The following is a 17,373-nucleotide window of genomic DNA, read 5'->3' as shown; positions in this document are numbered from 1 at the left end:
CTGCCCACTCTACCTCAAATAGCAACCCCCTCTGTAGCCTATCCAGTCTCCATACTTATTTACCGATCTATCCAGGAAAACCTAGTCCCACAATTATGGAAAAAAGCATACATTATTCCTTTGCACAAAGGTGGCAACTCCACTGACCCCACAAATTTCAGACCTATCACCTCTCTCTAAAATTTTAGAAAAGTGTATCCACAAGCAACTCCTGGTACATATAACTGATGAAAATCTCCTGACCCCCACACAACATGGCTTCCGCCCACACCATAGCACATCTACTGTCCTACTGTCCTTCACTAACTCCATCTCTACCTCTCTCAAGAACAAACTAGTATCATCCCTCTTCCTAAACCTCTTTAAGGCATTTGACACTGTTTCACATAACCTCTTGCTCTCCAAACTTTCCTCCTTTAACCTGTTCTACTCTACCCTTAACTGGTTCTCTTCATACCTATCTAAAAGAACCCAATCTGTCAAATAGTTATCTGCTACCTCACCTTTATTTCCCATTCTTACTTGTGTCCCTCAAGGCACTATCTTGGGCCCCCTACTATTCAACATTTTCACAAATGACCTCTTCTAATCCTGTCCTCACTCTGAACTTATTCAATACGCAGATGACTCTACTATCATCTCAACATCAGACAACCTAACTCACCTACATACCCTCACACAAGACACACTTTTCTCTGTCAAAAGATGGCTCACCACTAACCAACTCCTACTGAACCCTAATAAAACTAATCTTCTTCTCTTCCTTCCCAAACCTCTCCAACATCTCAAAACCTCCTTATCTATCTCTTCCCTAAACAATACAGTCATTTTGACAGACTCACACACCAAACTTCTAGGTGTACACATTGATGATGAACTAAAATTTGACATCCACATCAACTCCATCAAAAAGACCCATCAAAAACTTGGACTATTATACAGAAATAAAAAATTCCTTACACAGGAATCCAAAGCCTCCCTCACCCAAGCCTACCTCCTTCCAACATTACTTTACGCTGCCCCTATTTTTGCCATCCTCCAAAAAAATCTATTACATAAACTTGAACGTGCCTACAATAAAATCGCCACAAATCTCCCCTACCACTCACACCACTGTCTCTCTCTACAAAAACTACATTGGCCAGAGTTCCACAACCAGCTCCTTCTACCTCAGCTTTATATGACACAGTCTATCCTGCTACACCCCCAAGCTTGTCCCTCATTAGCTGCCCTAACTGCAAACTTTGTAGCTCTGACCAATACCATCTCCAAACCCAATAAACAAGCTCCACAGCTTGGAACAAGCTTCTTCTCCACATCAGATCTCTCCAAAGCTCACCCAATTTCAAAATAGTCCTAAAGGACTACCTGCAAAAATCATGGTCCTACCCCTATAAAGACCTCACTTGACCCCCCCTGCTTGTAAGCCTGCTACAACTTTCCTACTACCTATACTTCTTGTTTCTCAACAACCACTCATTCGTTACTGGGACCTGCTATACCCTCTATCCCCTCCTTGCCTTTCACCTTTAATCTTTTATTTATTTCTTCTTTCTCCCTTCCAACTAGGACTCCTTTACATTTTTTCCCTCTAAATAGAAAATTGAATTCATCATATAAACCTATCTTACCTATTTCTCTAATCTGTATTTTTTCAACTCTTTATATGTAACTGTAAATAATTTTTATACCTGTTTTTCATCTTTATATGCAACTGTAAATAATTTTGTATCTAAATGTGAACTCTATTGCAACTGTAAGCTTGTTTTTGTATTTTCTGTAAACATTGTATCTGAAGCTTTTCTCCCCAGGTCTCTGCTGGAAAAGGGCACCTGCCCAGCCAGACTAACCCAGATAACAAATGGCAAATAAATAAATAAATAAATACAGGTTGAAAAATCACCTTGCTCTCAATGCATCCAAAACCAAAATCATGATCTTTACCACATCTAAAAACACCTCTATTGATAAATATTCTTTCTCCATAGTCAGTCAGAATAAGATTCCCATTGAAATAGTCTCCCATACAAAACTTCCAGGTGTTATCATTGATGAACATTTAAAGTTTCACATTCATATACAAACTAGTATTAATAAAACACACCAAAAGCTCAGAATGCTGTATCATCACAGCCATTATCTTACTCCCTCTTCCAAACATATACTGTCTATTTCCTACCTCATCCCCTCTCTGTTGTATGGAGACCCTCTCCTTACCAACCTTCAATCCTCCTTAAAGTCAAAACTGTCATCCTGCTACAATAAAATCTCTAAGTTTGCTACTGGGACCAAATCCTCCTCCCACCACTGTGATACACTCCATTCCTTGAACTGGCTCATTTTCAAACTCTCTAACTGCCCTTCCCTCTCCTCCATACTCACCTTGCATCATCCTGACAGACTACTCAGGTCCAGTAACCAGAACCTCCTTGAAGTGTACAAACCATTACATGTACCTGGGCAATTCTCCTGTCTTTTTCCTTCGCTCACCTATGGAATTCACTTCCCTCCACATTCAAATCAACCAAAATCACTCCGCCTTCAAGACCATGCTCCATTCCCATCTGTCGTCTCACTGGGAATGCTCATGCTTTCACTTCACCTGACTCCCTCTATATAATTTCTGTTCCTCCATCCTTTTTTCTCTCCTTTCTCAAAACTCAACTTAGTGATTCCTTTCATTCAATTTTCACTCCCTCTCCCTTTTTTCCTTTCTCATAACTTAGCCTATTCACCTTTCACTGTTCTATGCTCTGCTCTTGCTAATTCTTCCTACCTCTCACCTCGTGAAACTGAGTGCAAGTGCCTGCACTCCAAATTATACTTATGTACTACAAAAATACTTGTTTTAATTTAATTCAATGCTTTGTTACAAAACCTTGCTCAAATGTTATTTTTCTGTCTTCTATATTACTGTGTTTTTAGTAGTTTTGAAAACTGTATTGTACTTAACTTTGTTGATATTAGCTTTGTAATAATTGTATATGGATCTTTTCTCCCCAGGCCTCCATTGAAAATGGGCTCATTTTGGGCCAGTGGACTTTTCCGGTTAACAAACTGCAAATAAAATAAAAACAAATAACCGTCTATTTTGCAAAGTCACTCTGTCTTGGTTTATACTTATCTGAGAACTCCTTCCATCTCATCTACTTCCTCCCACTCTTAGCTGCTCCCAATACCTAATCTGCTTTTCTCTAATCCACCATCTTTCTATTATATTAGTATTACAGTCATCCTATTTTCTCTAATTCTATGGGCCATACTTCATATCTCCAATAAACATATTCTCTCATGCTAAATATGGTACACACTGTCTTATATACCCTTCCTATCTGTTCTCCTTCTTTGATATTAACTGCTGTGACCAGAAATTTAGACATTGTACAATCTGCAAAATTCCTCCCTACCTCATCGTCATTATTGGCTCTGTTTATACATGTAACGTTTCTTCGACAGAGAACAGGATACTCTAACTTGAGTAACTTTGAAATATGCTTGGAGGTGCGGGACTCACAGTCTCCCTTTCTCCTTTGGAAATATAATATTTTGCCATTCTACTCTAGGGTGTCAGTTGCTCCAAATGTATCTCATTACCGCTTTCTGGATAGCATTCCAGAAATCCCCTACCAACTCATATAAAAAAGATTGCACTATATACAATACGAATGGAACTATTAACACTTTAACTGACGTATCATAGGTAAATAAGAAGCTAACTGACCTGAAGGGTTGCTTTAAGCATAGTTAATAATATTAGGGCAGAATCAAATGCTGCACCTTTTATTTATGAGGTGAACACCTTAACCATTATGCCAGACATATCCATTCTATGTTTTGGGTTCCCCAACACTATTTTCCACTGTTTTACCAAGTTGGAGATCTTCCTTTTGGATTCCTTCCATGTTTCCTTGGGTGACTCATTAAACTTCCTTGCTATCCATGTGCCTAAATATTTCAAACCGTGATGTCCTCATAACACAGGACTGTTCTGTGCTAACTTATGTGTTGGCACATAATTCACATAGGTTGCCTTGGTCATGTCTTCATAAATCTTATATCCTGACAATTTATTATTTTCTCTGTGTATCCTTAATAAGTTTGGTTTACCTGTGTCTGGAATGGTTAGACATATTATTACATCATCCACAAACATGGCTAAGTTCTCTTCTGCCCCATACCAGTCCCAACCTGTTTTGTGACTGTGTCTTAACGTCTCTACCAAGGTATCTTAGTTACAGAGCAAAGAGTAATGGAGACAGTGGGCACTCCTGCCTAGTACCTCTTTCTATCCTAAATTCCCTTGAGAGTCCGCTATCTACTTTTATTCTTGTTGTTGATTCCCTGTACAATTCTTTTATTAGTTCAATTAACATTACTCGGAACCCCACTTGCTCCATCACCCTCTACAAAAACCTTCAATGTACTCTGTTATATGCCTTCTCCACATCAAGCCCCATTAACACTAATGGTTTCTTCTTATTTTCTACTTCTAGGTGCATGATGTGTTTACAATGCTGTCATATGTTTGTCTATTCTTCACAAATCCCCATTGGTCCAGGATAATAATCTGTGGTAAAATCTTAGCCACCTTATTTGTTATGATTACTAATAATACTTTATAATTGTTGTTTAGCATTGAAATTGGCCTATACAAACTAGGACTCACTGGATATTTTCCCTCCTTTAATATCAATGAAATTACTACCCTTGTCCATGAGGACTGGAACTTCTTTTCTCTCAAGACATTGTTGAATAACTGACCTTGAGCTGTACAATCATTTCCCTGTCTTCTTTCCATACCTCTATTGGTATTCTATCTTCTCTGGTGACTTTCCCACTACTTTTGCTTTTATTTACCCTTCCACCTCCGCCATTTCTGTTGCTGCTTTCCATTTCTCCCCTTCCTCCTCACTTATGTTTAGTATCTGCAAAAATCATTTAAATTCTCTGCTCAACTGTCTTCCTTCTTTTACTTCTTATATAAGTGTGTATACAAATCCTTAAAGATTTTCCTAATATTCTCTGGGTCCTGATGTATTTTCCCTGTCCTCATGTCTCTGATTTTGGTTATATGTCTATCCAGCTTCTGTTTTCTTAACTTCTGCCGAAGATATTTTTGTTTCTTTGAGTATTTTCAAAAAAATTGTCCTATTTCCACCCATTACCTTTCTACCTGGTCTATGAAACAGTCACCCAATCTTCTCTTCAGTTATCTCATCCTGTACTTGTCCTTTTTACAAATCATTCTGCCTCTGCTGTAACCCTTTGATTTCCCTCAGCACTTCTCTCCTTAATTGTTCCTTTTCCTGTCAATTTACTTTTTCCATTTCCACTGTTTTTGTCCCAGTTCTCCCCTTTCTGTCTTTCCACTTCTGCATTATTGCCCTTGTTGGTCTTGTACAGTGAGAAGCTTTTTTATCTGTGCTAGTAACCCTTTCTACCTTTTTGATTTTTTTAACCAGTGCACTGGAAATCTGCACTGCCTCATTATTTGTTCTTTTCTAGGTGTTTCCTGTCTAATGACACTAGTTACCATAGGCATATGCTCCTTTAATATATATATATATGATCCAACCTGGCCCACCTACTGTCCCTTCCTGAATTGAATGTGCAGCTTCCCTTCTCATCTGTACCTTGGCAGTGTCAGCTAAACCATATGTTTTTAAGTAGCTTCATAGCAGCCTGCCTTCTGGGGCGACTGCTTCCCTTCTTGAACTACCACTTATTTCGTCCCTATTCTTCATTAAATTCCATCCACCCACTGCTACCATAACCCCCTGTTCAAACATTTAGGACTTATCTAGCATCTGCTTTGTCTCTTCCTTCTTTCTTCTTAAGGTGTACATAAACATTAACCAATATCATTTAGTTTCCCTTTCAATAACCACTTACCGTGACTTACCTGCTTTGGTAATTTCTTATTTCTTCTTCTATGGTTAATGGTTTCCCATTAGAAATTAATGTAATTACCACTTTTCTCCTGCCTTCTATCATGTTTTTGTAATAACCCTCCATGAATCCATTTTTATCAAATCCTCATGTTCTCTCTGATCCAGATGCATTTCCTGCAACATTACAACATGTATCGCACTGACCCTCAAGTAATCTACCATTTTATCAAGTTTTAGCTAATGAGACCATTTATATTATGTTACTGTTCATAACCCCATTTCTTACCTCTTATGTATATCTTACTTCCCTTTTTCTTTACGTTTTCCCTTCATACAGTGCCTTTCACTTGCTTTCTTTGTAATTCTGTCACCCCTGTTTAATTACCCAGCAGCCATTTAGTCTTGAGTTTATTTGCAGCTGTCTTAAACAACTATCACACTTCAACCCCCCCCCCAACTCCCCCAACCATAAACAGTCAACTATATACAGTACCATTTAACAATTCTTTCTTCCCATTTTCTTATGGTAATTTAGAGCTATGCTCTTTTTTTGACATCAAAACTAAATTTTTTCTTCCTTGTGTGTCTGTCCCCCCCCCACCAAGAAACTTTCAAGGCTACACAATCTTCCAAAATGTTTTACGGCACACACATGTTTTCTACCTCCTTTTGTCTTTTTTCTTCTGTGAATTCTTTTTTATATCACTGTCTCCCCTGAAGCATTGTGATTGCTTTCTTTTCTATGCTTCATTTGTTCCATTTACAGCTTACATTTTGCTAACTAGTTGTTTCAATAACTACTTCTTATCTATTCATCCTGTCTCCCTCTGCCTTTTGCTACATAATGAGGGCTTTCCTAACCACTTATCAGGAGTCCCCCCTTCAAATAATAGTGTGTTATTCCTGTGAGCACCATCAATTTTAATATTTTTAGCCAATCTGTTCCTTGTACTGCTTAATAAGCCTGTCAGATTACTTTCAATATACCCACTTGCTCTCCGTCTACTTTTTTGAAGCTTTTTCCAATGATTTTAACCCCCCCCCCATCATACAACATCTAACCAGCACCATTCAGGACCAGATAGTTCCCCCAAGACATATTAGGTAAAGATTAAATATTATTAAACATCTTAACTTCCTGTCATCCTTTACTTCAATATGTGAATTTCAGCACATTGTTGTTACTCTATAGTACTTTCTGTTTTTGTAGTGCTAATTGTCATACTTTTAGTTTGTAACTACTGAGCTGGCATGAAGATAGCCCAGTCTGATCCATTCCCAACCCTGGTAAATAAACTGAGAGAAATAAACAAACCATGGCCATAACAGAAAGTATATAACGTAAAAATTCATTCATTTCCAGTACATCTTGAAAAATGACTTGTGTGAAATTAATCAGTACACTAGTCATTGCACAGTGGGTAATGTTCATTTATTACTACTTAAAAGTGGTTGAATGCAATTCAAGATTATGCAGAGGGGAACAGTTTAAAATGGATAACCTGAGATTCCCAAACATAGTTGTCTCTTGAATTGTACCAACAGACTCTTCACCAAACAACCCAGCCACATTGAAAATCAATGACAGAGATATTCAGGCTACTGTTTTACTAAGATTGTTTCTGATTTTTGAAAGGTCAGTTGCGTAGAACACAGAATAACCTGCTTTACCTGCATTGTATGCATCTGTATATGTCTCCTGCAGCACAGATAACTGCGGGCAATGGAAGCCTGTTTTCTATGTACAGTAGGACAAACATTGTTAGAGTCAAAGGGTAGTACAGGAATATGTTCTTGTCTTTCCTCTCCTCTTGGTAGGATTCCACCTCTTGTCCACTTGCAGTGCTGAGATTTCCACCATATCCATTACACAAACATATGTTTAAAAAGGCCAACATTGCTTTTTTTGACAAAATATTGAAAAATTATGTTCACATAAACATATTCATAATATAACAGATACTATTCCATTATAGCATTTTTTAAAAAGTTAGATGACGATGTTTTTCATTTATCCTAATTACTCAGATTCTTAGTGGATACTCTAAATTGGCCCTAGGTTTGAGTGCGTACGTGTGTGTGCCTTCCGTGGAAGGTTGGGTGCTGGGCTGGCAACTTGACACCATAAAACTCCACTGCCAATCATGAGCGGACAGGTGATCCACTTTGGTGACCCCTAACCGGGAAAAAGCCGAAAGAAGAAGACTCAGATTCTTAGCTCATCAGCTATCAACTACCAGGTTATCGAAGCATCACTCCAACAGGGCCGATTTTTCTATGAATTTTCTCTTTTGATGTAGTTGTAAAGCCCTTTCTCCTCATTCGTTATTTTTATTAAGAGATGCCTTATTTCTCTAAATGTCTATGTGTTCTGCTTATCCACTTCCTTGCTATCATTTTTTTCATAACCAGAGTTACTTTGTTAATGTAATCTGCCCATGTCTGAAGGGATAATTTTATAAAGGTATTTAAAAACAGTAATTGCTAGATTAGATTAGAAAGTTCTTGAATTGTACTTAATCCCCCAAAATAAGTTTTCCCTTCAAGGACCACCTGTTCTCTCAGAAACTACCTTATTAATTTCTAAGAGGCTGTAATTTAATATATCCTTAAAATGTGTATAGCCAATCACTTAACTTATTGGTTTAGTGTCCTTAGCATTGTATATTGGTGCCATTGTAAATCTCACCCTGTCTTACAGGAGTGTACAGATATTTACAGAGAGATTTCCAGGTAAAGATTTGGAACTTTCTTAGTTTTGCATGGGTTCTTAGGAAAGTGATTATTTTTTGCCATTGTGCTTCTCCAGTCTTGGTATTCAGTAATATATCCCATCTGTGTCTATGCCTATCCATCACCCCTTTTCTAATTACTCTCATTGGCTTAAAAGATGTGTAGTATTAAAGGAATCTTGTCTTCTTTCCATTAAGAATTTTGCCAGTTCCATATAATTTATTTTTGTCTTGTTAACCCAACCCATTTATTGTATCCTTGTAAAAATACCTAATTATATATTTGTAGCTCCATCTGTAACCCATAAGCCATTCTCACATTTCCCATTTAACACTTCCCCTTGACTGATGATTTGGCAGCAGTACTGTAGATTTGTCCCATATCACTAGAGCTGCCAAAAATGTTTGTGTGGCAGCATTTTTAAGGTGCCTTCTATCAGGATTAAGTTCTCCTAACTCAAAGCTGAGAGGGACCTATGCATTAACTCCCTGAATACCTTTTCCTAACCAATCCAATATGCTAATTTTTTTATTCTTTCAGCTCCCTCCAAAGAATTTACCCCGTAAATCAACATGAATATGTTAAGTAATTATTTCAAACATCATAGTCTTCAATAAAGAATGATGGTATGGGTTTTGAAGTTGGAGAAAGTCAGTTAAACCTATTGCATACCAATATCTTAAAAGATCTGGCAATACCAAGACCTCCTTCCTGTCTCAGGACCTGAAGATTATCCCATACAACTCTTGGTTCCCAAACATGAGTTTTCATAAGTCTATTTACTTTATTATGCACTTGAAATGAAGGTGGTGGCCAAGAGATGTTAGCTTTGTTTAATAGGTAAGGTAGCAGAAATAACTGAAAGGCTTGAATTTTCCTTTTTTTTTTTACTCAGAAAGTTTTTTTTATTTTATTTTGATTATCAACCAACAATAATAAATACTTTTTCAAAGTAGATTCATATTAACCACAGAATTAACTATATACATATTTACATGTAGCCTGACATGTGAGAATAAATAATGACAATTTAAACAAATAATGAAATTTACTTAAGATTAATTTCTTTAAGATGAGGTTAGGTCCATTTGTAAAGTATCAATCAATGTCAAAACTTTCCTCCAAGGATTATTAATTATTGGTTTTGGAAACAATCTTAATTCTTTGATTTTAATTTCCATTAAAGCTGTCTTCTTCAATAAGCTTAGAAATTCTTCTCTTCCAGGTACTTTGGTAGATTTCCATTTCTTTGTTATACACTTTCTAGCTATAGCTAATATAGTCCATAGAACATAAAGATTGTTTTTCGTTTGAGAGACCTCCTCAGACACATTCAGTAAAATTAAAGCTTTGATCAAGACACAATTATCTGTATAGATTGCCTGCAAGAAATGATTAATATTTTCCCCAAAAAGGTTTAATTTTTATACAATCATAAAATATATGAAACCAGTCAGCTTTATCACACTGTTGACATCTCCAGCATACTCCATTGCAAGAGATATTTATTTTTGAGATTTTATCAGGAGTTAAGAAGGATCTATGTAGGAATTTCCAGGTAAATATTCTCCAATATTGAGAACTAGAGGTTAGTTTTACTGAAAGTAATATATTTGATTTTTCATCTGGGGTTAATTGAATTGAATATCCTCTAGTAATAAATTTCCAATATGTTATTATGAGTATTAATTTGTAATTTGATATTAACTTATATAAATAAGGTTCCATTCCTCATATTTTCATTATTAAATATCATTTCAAACAATCTACTTATAAATTTAGGAACAGTTGGGAATGATGAATTATTTATTATCTTACATAGATCCCTGGAGTATGTTAATATATTCTGAAGCATTAACCATTCATGAGAGTTTAATTTATAAGTTGTCATCATATATTGTATATCCAAAACGTTTAGATTTTCTATACAGTGTAACCAAAAATTAGTTTTTTTTCTGTTCCCAGTGAATGAATATGTCTCTGTGTATTCTGTCTAGAAATTTTTTAGCAACGCTGAAGGGAATTAATGTTGGAAACCAGTATTTTAATTCCGTATTCATATTTATAAACTTTTAAAATGATCATATATGTGATTTATTACATATGTCTTTGTTGGTTTAGTTATATTATATATTTATACACAATGCATACCACAGAGTGTTATTCATATCTATAATAGTAGAATTTTAGTAAGCTTGTTTTCATTTAATATAATAGTTGTATGTAATTTTTTTCCATTTGGATGTATAACTGGGGTTAATCCATTCAATCACAGTTTTAAGTAACAAAGCATTTATATATGTTTCAATGTCTGGTAAATTTATTCCTCTCTGATCACATTGTAGTATATGATGTGTATAAGTTATTCTGTTTCTTTTTTGGGTACCACAAGAACCTTAGTAATAATGATTTTATTTTCTTAAGATAAGATCTCTCAGGAATTAACAAAATAGCTTGTACTATATATATGACTTTAGGAAGAAAAAACATTTCAATCAGTTGAAGTCTATCTTCAAACACTAAGAATAGATTATTATATTCTATTATCTCAATAATTATTTTATAATTATTTTCCTTTATATCTTGTATATTATTAAATAAATCAATCCCTAAGTATTTTATTGTTGTAGCTTGTGTCCCTATAATACTGTTCTTGTCTATTTGTATGTCCTTTTTTTATTTAGTAGAAGATATTTAGATTTTTGTTTGTTACAACAAAGTCCTGAAACCTTATGAAATTTCTCCAACAGAATATCTAGTTCATCTAAAACCTCTTTTGAGTTCAAAATAGTTAAAAGTACATCATCAGCAAAGAGTATGATCTTAGAGTTATAATGGTCAAATATATTTATTCCTTTTATCTTTGGATTGTTTTGTACTAATATAGCCAATAGTTTGATAGCCAATGCAAATAAGATGGGTGACATTGGGCATCCCTGTTTAGTACCTCTCGTAACTTGCATGGGTTTTGAAGTAAAGGGTCCTAATTTAACATAAGCTAAATTATTTTCATAAACTTTTTTCATAAATGTAATAAAGAGAAGAGGGAATGCATAAGCTTCTAACATTTTAATTCGATAGTTTCAATTTAAGGAGCCAAATGCTTTTTCAATATCAAGTCCTATTATCAAGGCTTCTGTATTGTCTTTATTTAAATAATCTATTAAAGTTAGTATTCTTTTGATATTGTCATGTGTATGTCTATTTTGAATAAATCCAGTTTGATCATCTTTAATGATTTCTTTTAATTGATTTTTCATTCTATTTACCAGGATGGTCATAAACATTTTATAATCATTATTTAATAATGACATTGGCCTATATGAACTGCATAGGCTGGCATCCTTGTTTTCTTTTAAAATGGGTATAATTAAAGAGTGTTTCCATGAAGGGGGAATAATTGCATGGGTTTGAATTTCAATTAATGTTTTATGTAGCAAGGTGATTATATTCTTGGGAAATAACTTATAAATTTCTGAGATTAATCCATCCATTCCAGGAGATCTACCAGATTTCCTATCTTTGATTTTATCTGTGACCTCTTTGAGTGTAATAGGTTTTTGTAAGTTTCTTTGTAAACTATCAGGTATTGATTTAATATTAGAGGTCATATCTCCTAAAATGGATCGATACCATTGTATTATCTTTATCTTTATAATGTTTATTGTAATGACATTTGAAACCATCAAGTATATCTCCTATGTCCGAGACCGTCTTATATTTTTCTTTGTGTAGAATATTAGCAATAGTATTAGATTTGGACTGCATTTTGACTTTAACAGACAAGTTACGTAAATGTTTTGGAGAAGTAGCGTATGAATTTATTTTTAACCTTTCTATAGCTAAATTAGTTTTATGGTTTAATATATCGTTGTATCTTTTATTTAGCTCTTCTATTTCCTTCTTATGCTCGTTTAAATTAATGTGATTTTTTGATTTATATAATGTAAGTTTCTTTTGTATTTCCTGTAGTTCAGATTCCCATTCTTTTAGTTTATTTTTATACCAACCAATTACTCTCCCATAAATATAAGTTTTAAATGAATCCCAGACCATTACTATGTTGACTTCTGCATTGTAGTTTATATCTAAATAGATATTAAGTTAATTCACTAACCATTGTTTAAATTCTTTGATTTTTGTAATGTATGAGGGTATTCTAGTTAGGAATGGTAGTGGTTTAAAGTCTACTTGTAATTTTAGAACTAGTGAATTGTGATCTGATAGAGGGCATGGGATTATTGAGAAAGAAGTAATCTTTGATTGGAGATCTTGTGATTTAAACATTTTATCTATTCTAGTTTGAGTGCCATACCTATAATCTCGATGAGAGAATAACAGGGAGGTACTATCAATAACATTAAAGGTATCTATTAATTTTAGTGACTGAGCCCATCTTTTTAATATTTTTGCAGTAGCTGATAAACGTGGAGATTTTTTATTAGTAGTTTCAGAAGAATCAGTTATACAATTAAAATCCCCTCCTATTATTAGATTCCCTTTAGAAATATTTATGATTTGATCTAAATGTTTTTTAACTATTCCTATCTCAATACCAGGAAACCAGTATAAGTTAGCTAACGTCCATAACCTATTATTCAATTTCATTATGACTATAGCTATAAGCCCATCTTTATATATTATTTCAGGGATTAGGTAATTGTTTCTCCATAAGATTGTTACCCCCCTTTTCTTAGATTTAAATTTGGAGCATGCTAAAGTTCTATAATCACTTGGATTCCAACTAAAATTATCATTGATTTTGAAATGGGTTTCCTGTAAGAAGATTAATTGGGGTCTATTTATCTTCAGATATCTTAATAAATTAGATCTTTTATTTGGGCTATTTAAACCATTTATATTTAAAGATAATGACAAGATATCCATGTCAAGTTATTTTAAGAAAGTATTTAGGGTGTCAATATATTTACTGAATTCAACTCCTCTACAAACAATAAAAAATGCTAATTTGTAAATTTCCATATATCTCAGTGTAAGATATTAACTTTAACATAATTGCTGGAAGTATGTCAGGCTTGATAAAACTAATTAATGATTTAATTTCTAAAAAAAAAAATAACATTAAACTATTTTGTACATGAAGTCTTGCCCACCATGGAATGTAATACATTCCTAGTTCACCAGATTGAAACATTGATGCACTATCTCTGTAACTTCCTTTTTTCATTTACTAGAGCTCCATATATACATTCCTATATAGAAAGGAATCAATTAAAAAACTTTATGCATATTGTCATTCAGCAACAGAAGTACTTGCTTATCTATATCAGTATACATTAATGAATCATTACTAATTAATCAAATAAACACAAACATAACATAACTATCTATAATAAAGATTAGTTATTCCCCTGAATTTGTTCATAACTTGTATTTCAAATATATATATCCTTATAATAGAATTTCATTAAATTCGCTAGTTATTTAAAACATTGTCAGACTAGCTTGAAACATATAATAGCTATTTCTGAAGATTACATATTTTAAATCCAACTTATAAACAACTGTATACATTTCTTTCCTATTAAAGGAACTGATAAATTAATCTATATTATATGTTTACATTTTGCTCTTATTATAACATCTATTATGAAAGTTGTGTATAAAGTTACCTGGAGTGGATATATCAATGTATTCAAATATTAATATAACAGAACATTACAGCATTTGTCAATTTGTTTATCTAATTACTGTGTTGAACTCTGGATCAGAGAAATTAATACACATTTGCAACAAATACACTGTATTATATTATCAGATTTAAATAGACATTCTGGTTATTAGTGAATCTGCACTTGCAGGAAATATACAGTGTATATTAAGTTTCCGAGCTTTATAGCACCAAAGTGACACATGTTTTCTAGTATGGGAGACAACAGATTGTACAATCTGAATTAATCAACATTATGAGTCTTCATCTTTACATATTTGAAATCTTTTAGCTTCTATAATCAGAAATATGAGCTCTGTTTCCACAAATATTAAAGAAAAAATTATTACTCTTAGTCATCTCCTGAAGGTGGCACTAGCTTGACTTTATATTCACATACTAAAAGAGTAAAGTTCTTACAATTGGTGCTCACAGAGTTAATTGTGCAGTCAAATCACCATTATACAGCTATTGGAGAGGAATATGTCTTGCTAAACCAGATCTTTAATCATGAAATTATCAATTCCTCTCTGATTTTTCTCATGAATCGGGGCTCCAATGTCATTTTTCACAACCATTCTCCAAATGATAACTGTATAGTACTTACCCCTTATTAACTATCTACCATCAATAACATCCCCAAAATATTGTCATTACTAAGCAACTGAAATGCAGCATCCATAATGCCAGCTTGTAACAACAATCCTTCATTTAAATCATTCTCAATCTAATGGGAGGTTGGTGTAATGGTTAAGGTGTTTACCTTACAGACACAAGGTGCAGGTTCGATTCTTACATGGGGTAATTGGCTAGGCTTAAAATGGCCCACAAGGGCAGTTAGCCTAGTACTAACCTGTGAACCTGTAAACACTAAAGGGCTGTACTTAAATCTCATAATCACAAATTTTCAGCTCTGCAGCTGTCAACACTGTAGTACAAAGCATAGTACCATGGAGTATAGCATATTAAATCTCAATATCTTGTCAGTCTGCTTTATGGTGAGTTTCTAATATTGCGCAGTTATGCTATTCATGTTTCTCCAAGTCATTTGTCTTTTAACAATCATAAACCACAATTATACAAAGCTACATTTTGTAGTTTATGTCTATGAAATGTTTTGAATTATCCTGGCAAGACCTCCCTTGAATTCAGAATGTAAGCCTTTGTTAAACTGGATAGCTTATGTACTGTTAGCTAATTCATAATGTAGCAGTGTTCAGAGATACCTTATAAGTAGCTAACTCTCAAACATAACAAAGCTTGACAGGCTCCTCAGCAGTGCTTCAATCTCAGCATAATATCAGGCAATACAATATACCTACTAATTGAGCATGACTCATTTTTACAATAAAACCTACTGCCTGTCTCCTACAAAGAATAAAAAGGGTTTTATTTTAATATCATTTCTCTCATTAACATAAAAGTTGACTGTCATCTACCATCCAATTCAGAGTTGCCATTCTGTCATATTCTGAGCTCAGGTTGCGTAAGAGAAGCACAGATAAAAGCTCAAATAATTATCTTACAATTTTAGGCAAATTCTTTTATATATCAGAGTCTTATGCTTCCCTAGTATACTGTATATATGGATTAGTTAATATTTTACTTTATTAAATGTTTCAGACAAACATATTATTTTTGTATTTTCAGATATTATTTGAAATCATGAAAGTTGTTCATCCCGCTTATGTTATAATATATGATCATGTTTCTTTAAAGAGTGCACTTAAATAAGTATAAATCAACAAGTTAATCACCACATAGACATGCCATAGTGTTCTCAATTGAAGCAATACCAGCCCCAAACTCGATTTTAGGATACACTTATAGCTAAAACTTATTTATAGACAGACAGAAAAATAACTCACATATGAGATCAGTAAGCAAACTACTTATAGAGAAATATTAAAGGACATATGTCATGATGAAAGGGAAGAAATGTTAGAATTGATAGATTTAGATAGAAAATAACTTAGAATTATAAATTGGTATGAGGTAATATAAGAACATACATTTGCCCTTTTTTCTCAAGTATAATTTATATGTATGGTATTAAAATTTTATAAAACACATTAAGTCCATTTAAAGGGTTTTTAGTTGTTAGGATTCAGTTGATACTTTGAGAGATTTCACAGCAGTAGGTAATTTAGTTTCAGTTTTCTGTTTCTTCTTTTTAACATCGGTCCAACTATTTTTATCATTGGATCTCTTCATGGACTGTGGTGACCATTCCATTTTTTCTGGGATGGTTATGATGTTATTATTTTTGATAAAATAAAAGGCTTCTTCTAGCGTGTTGAAGTTTCTCATTTCACTTTGATGATGTATCCTTATCTTTGCAGGAAAGGCTATTTGGGATTTAATATTATTTTGTTTTAGAACTTTTATTAGGAGCCATATCTTTTTCCTCTGTTCCAGTTCTTTATTGGAGTAGTCATTATCAAATCTTATGAGATGTTGATTGTACTTTATAGGACTTTTTCTCCATGCTGTTTTTAACACCAGTTCTTTGTCCATGAAAGATAAAAAATTTATTATGATTGATCTTGGAGGCACAGATGTAGAAGAAGAGGATGATGCTGATATTTTATTTCCCAAAGCATGATGTGCCCTTTCTATGCCATATGAAAAGCCTTCTTTAAGATTTAGAACCTCTGGTATCCATGTATTTAAGAAATAAATCATGTCTTTTCCCCTCTGTATTCTCAGGTAGCCCAACTATTCTGATATTTGATCTTCTCTTTCTATTCTCTAATTCATCTACTTTGTTATAGAGAGCTATGTGTTTTGTTTCAGTAGAAAGTCTGTTTGTGTCTCCTCTTCCTTAAGTCTTCCATCAATATCAGATAAAGAGGTTTCAATGGTTGTTATTTTTGACTGGTGCTGTTGAAGCATTTCTTTAAATACTTCTGTTTGTTTCTGTGAATTCTCTTTTAGATTTTGTAGATTAGTCTTGAAGTCATCCATTTTCATAGATAGTTCTTGTAGTGTGGTAGTCACCTTTTGCAGTTCCTTTTTTAGTGTCAGTTCAACGTGAGAGTTCTTCTGGTTACTCATCTCTTCAGTTGCTGTGTAAAG

General features: G+C 33.8%; 1 protein-coding gene across 1 annotated transcript in view; it reads left to right on the top strand.

Annotated features, from left to right (window-relative positions):
• The window catches only part of LOC122794944, a 129,873-nt gene extending 112,973 nt beyond the window's left edge, over positions 1–16,900 (top strand). The window contains exon 5 of the mRNA XM_044063539.1: positions 16,770–16,900. Coding sequence (XP_043919474.1) covers positions 16,770–16,900 — 131 coding nt within the window. The remainder of the gene's footprint in view (positions 1–16,769) is intronic.
• The last annotated feature ends 473 nt before the right edge of the window (positions 16,901–17,373 follow it).

The sequence above is a fragment of the Protopterus annectens genome, chromosome 2.part1, assembly GCF_019279795.1.
Source record: "Protopterus annectens isolate FY-2018-M chromosome 2.part1, PAN1.0, whole genome shotgun sequence".
Classification (NCBI taxonomy): domain Eukaryota; kingdom Metazoa; phylum Chordata; order Ceratodontiformes; family Protopteridae; genus Protopterus; species Protopterus annectens.
This window is presented reverse-complemented; position numbering and strand designations above follow the sequence as displayed.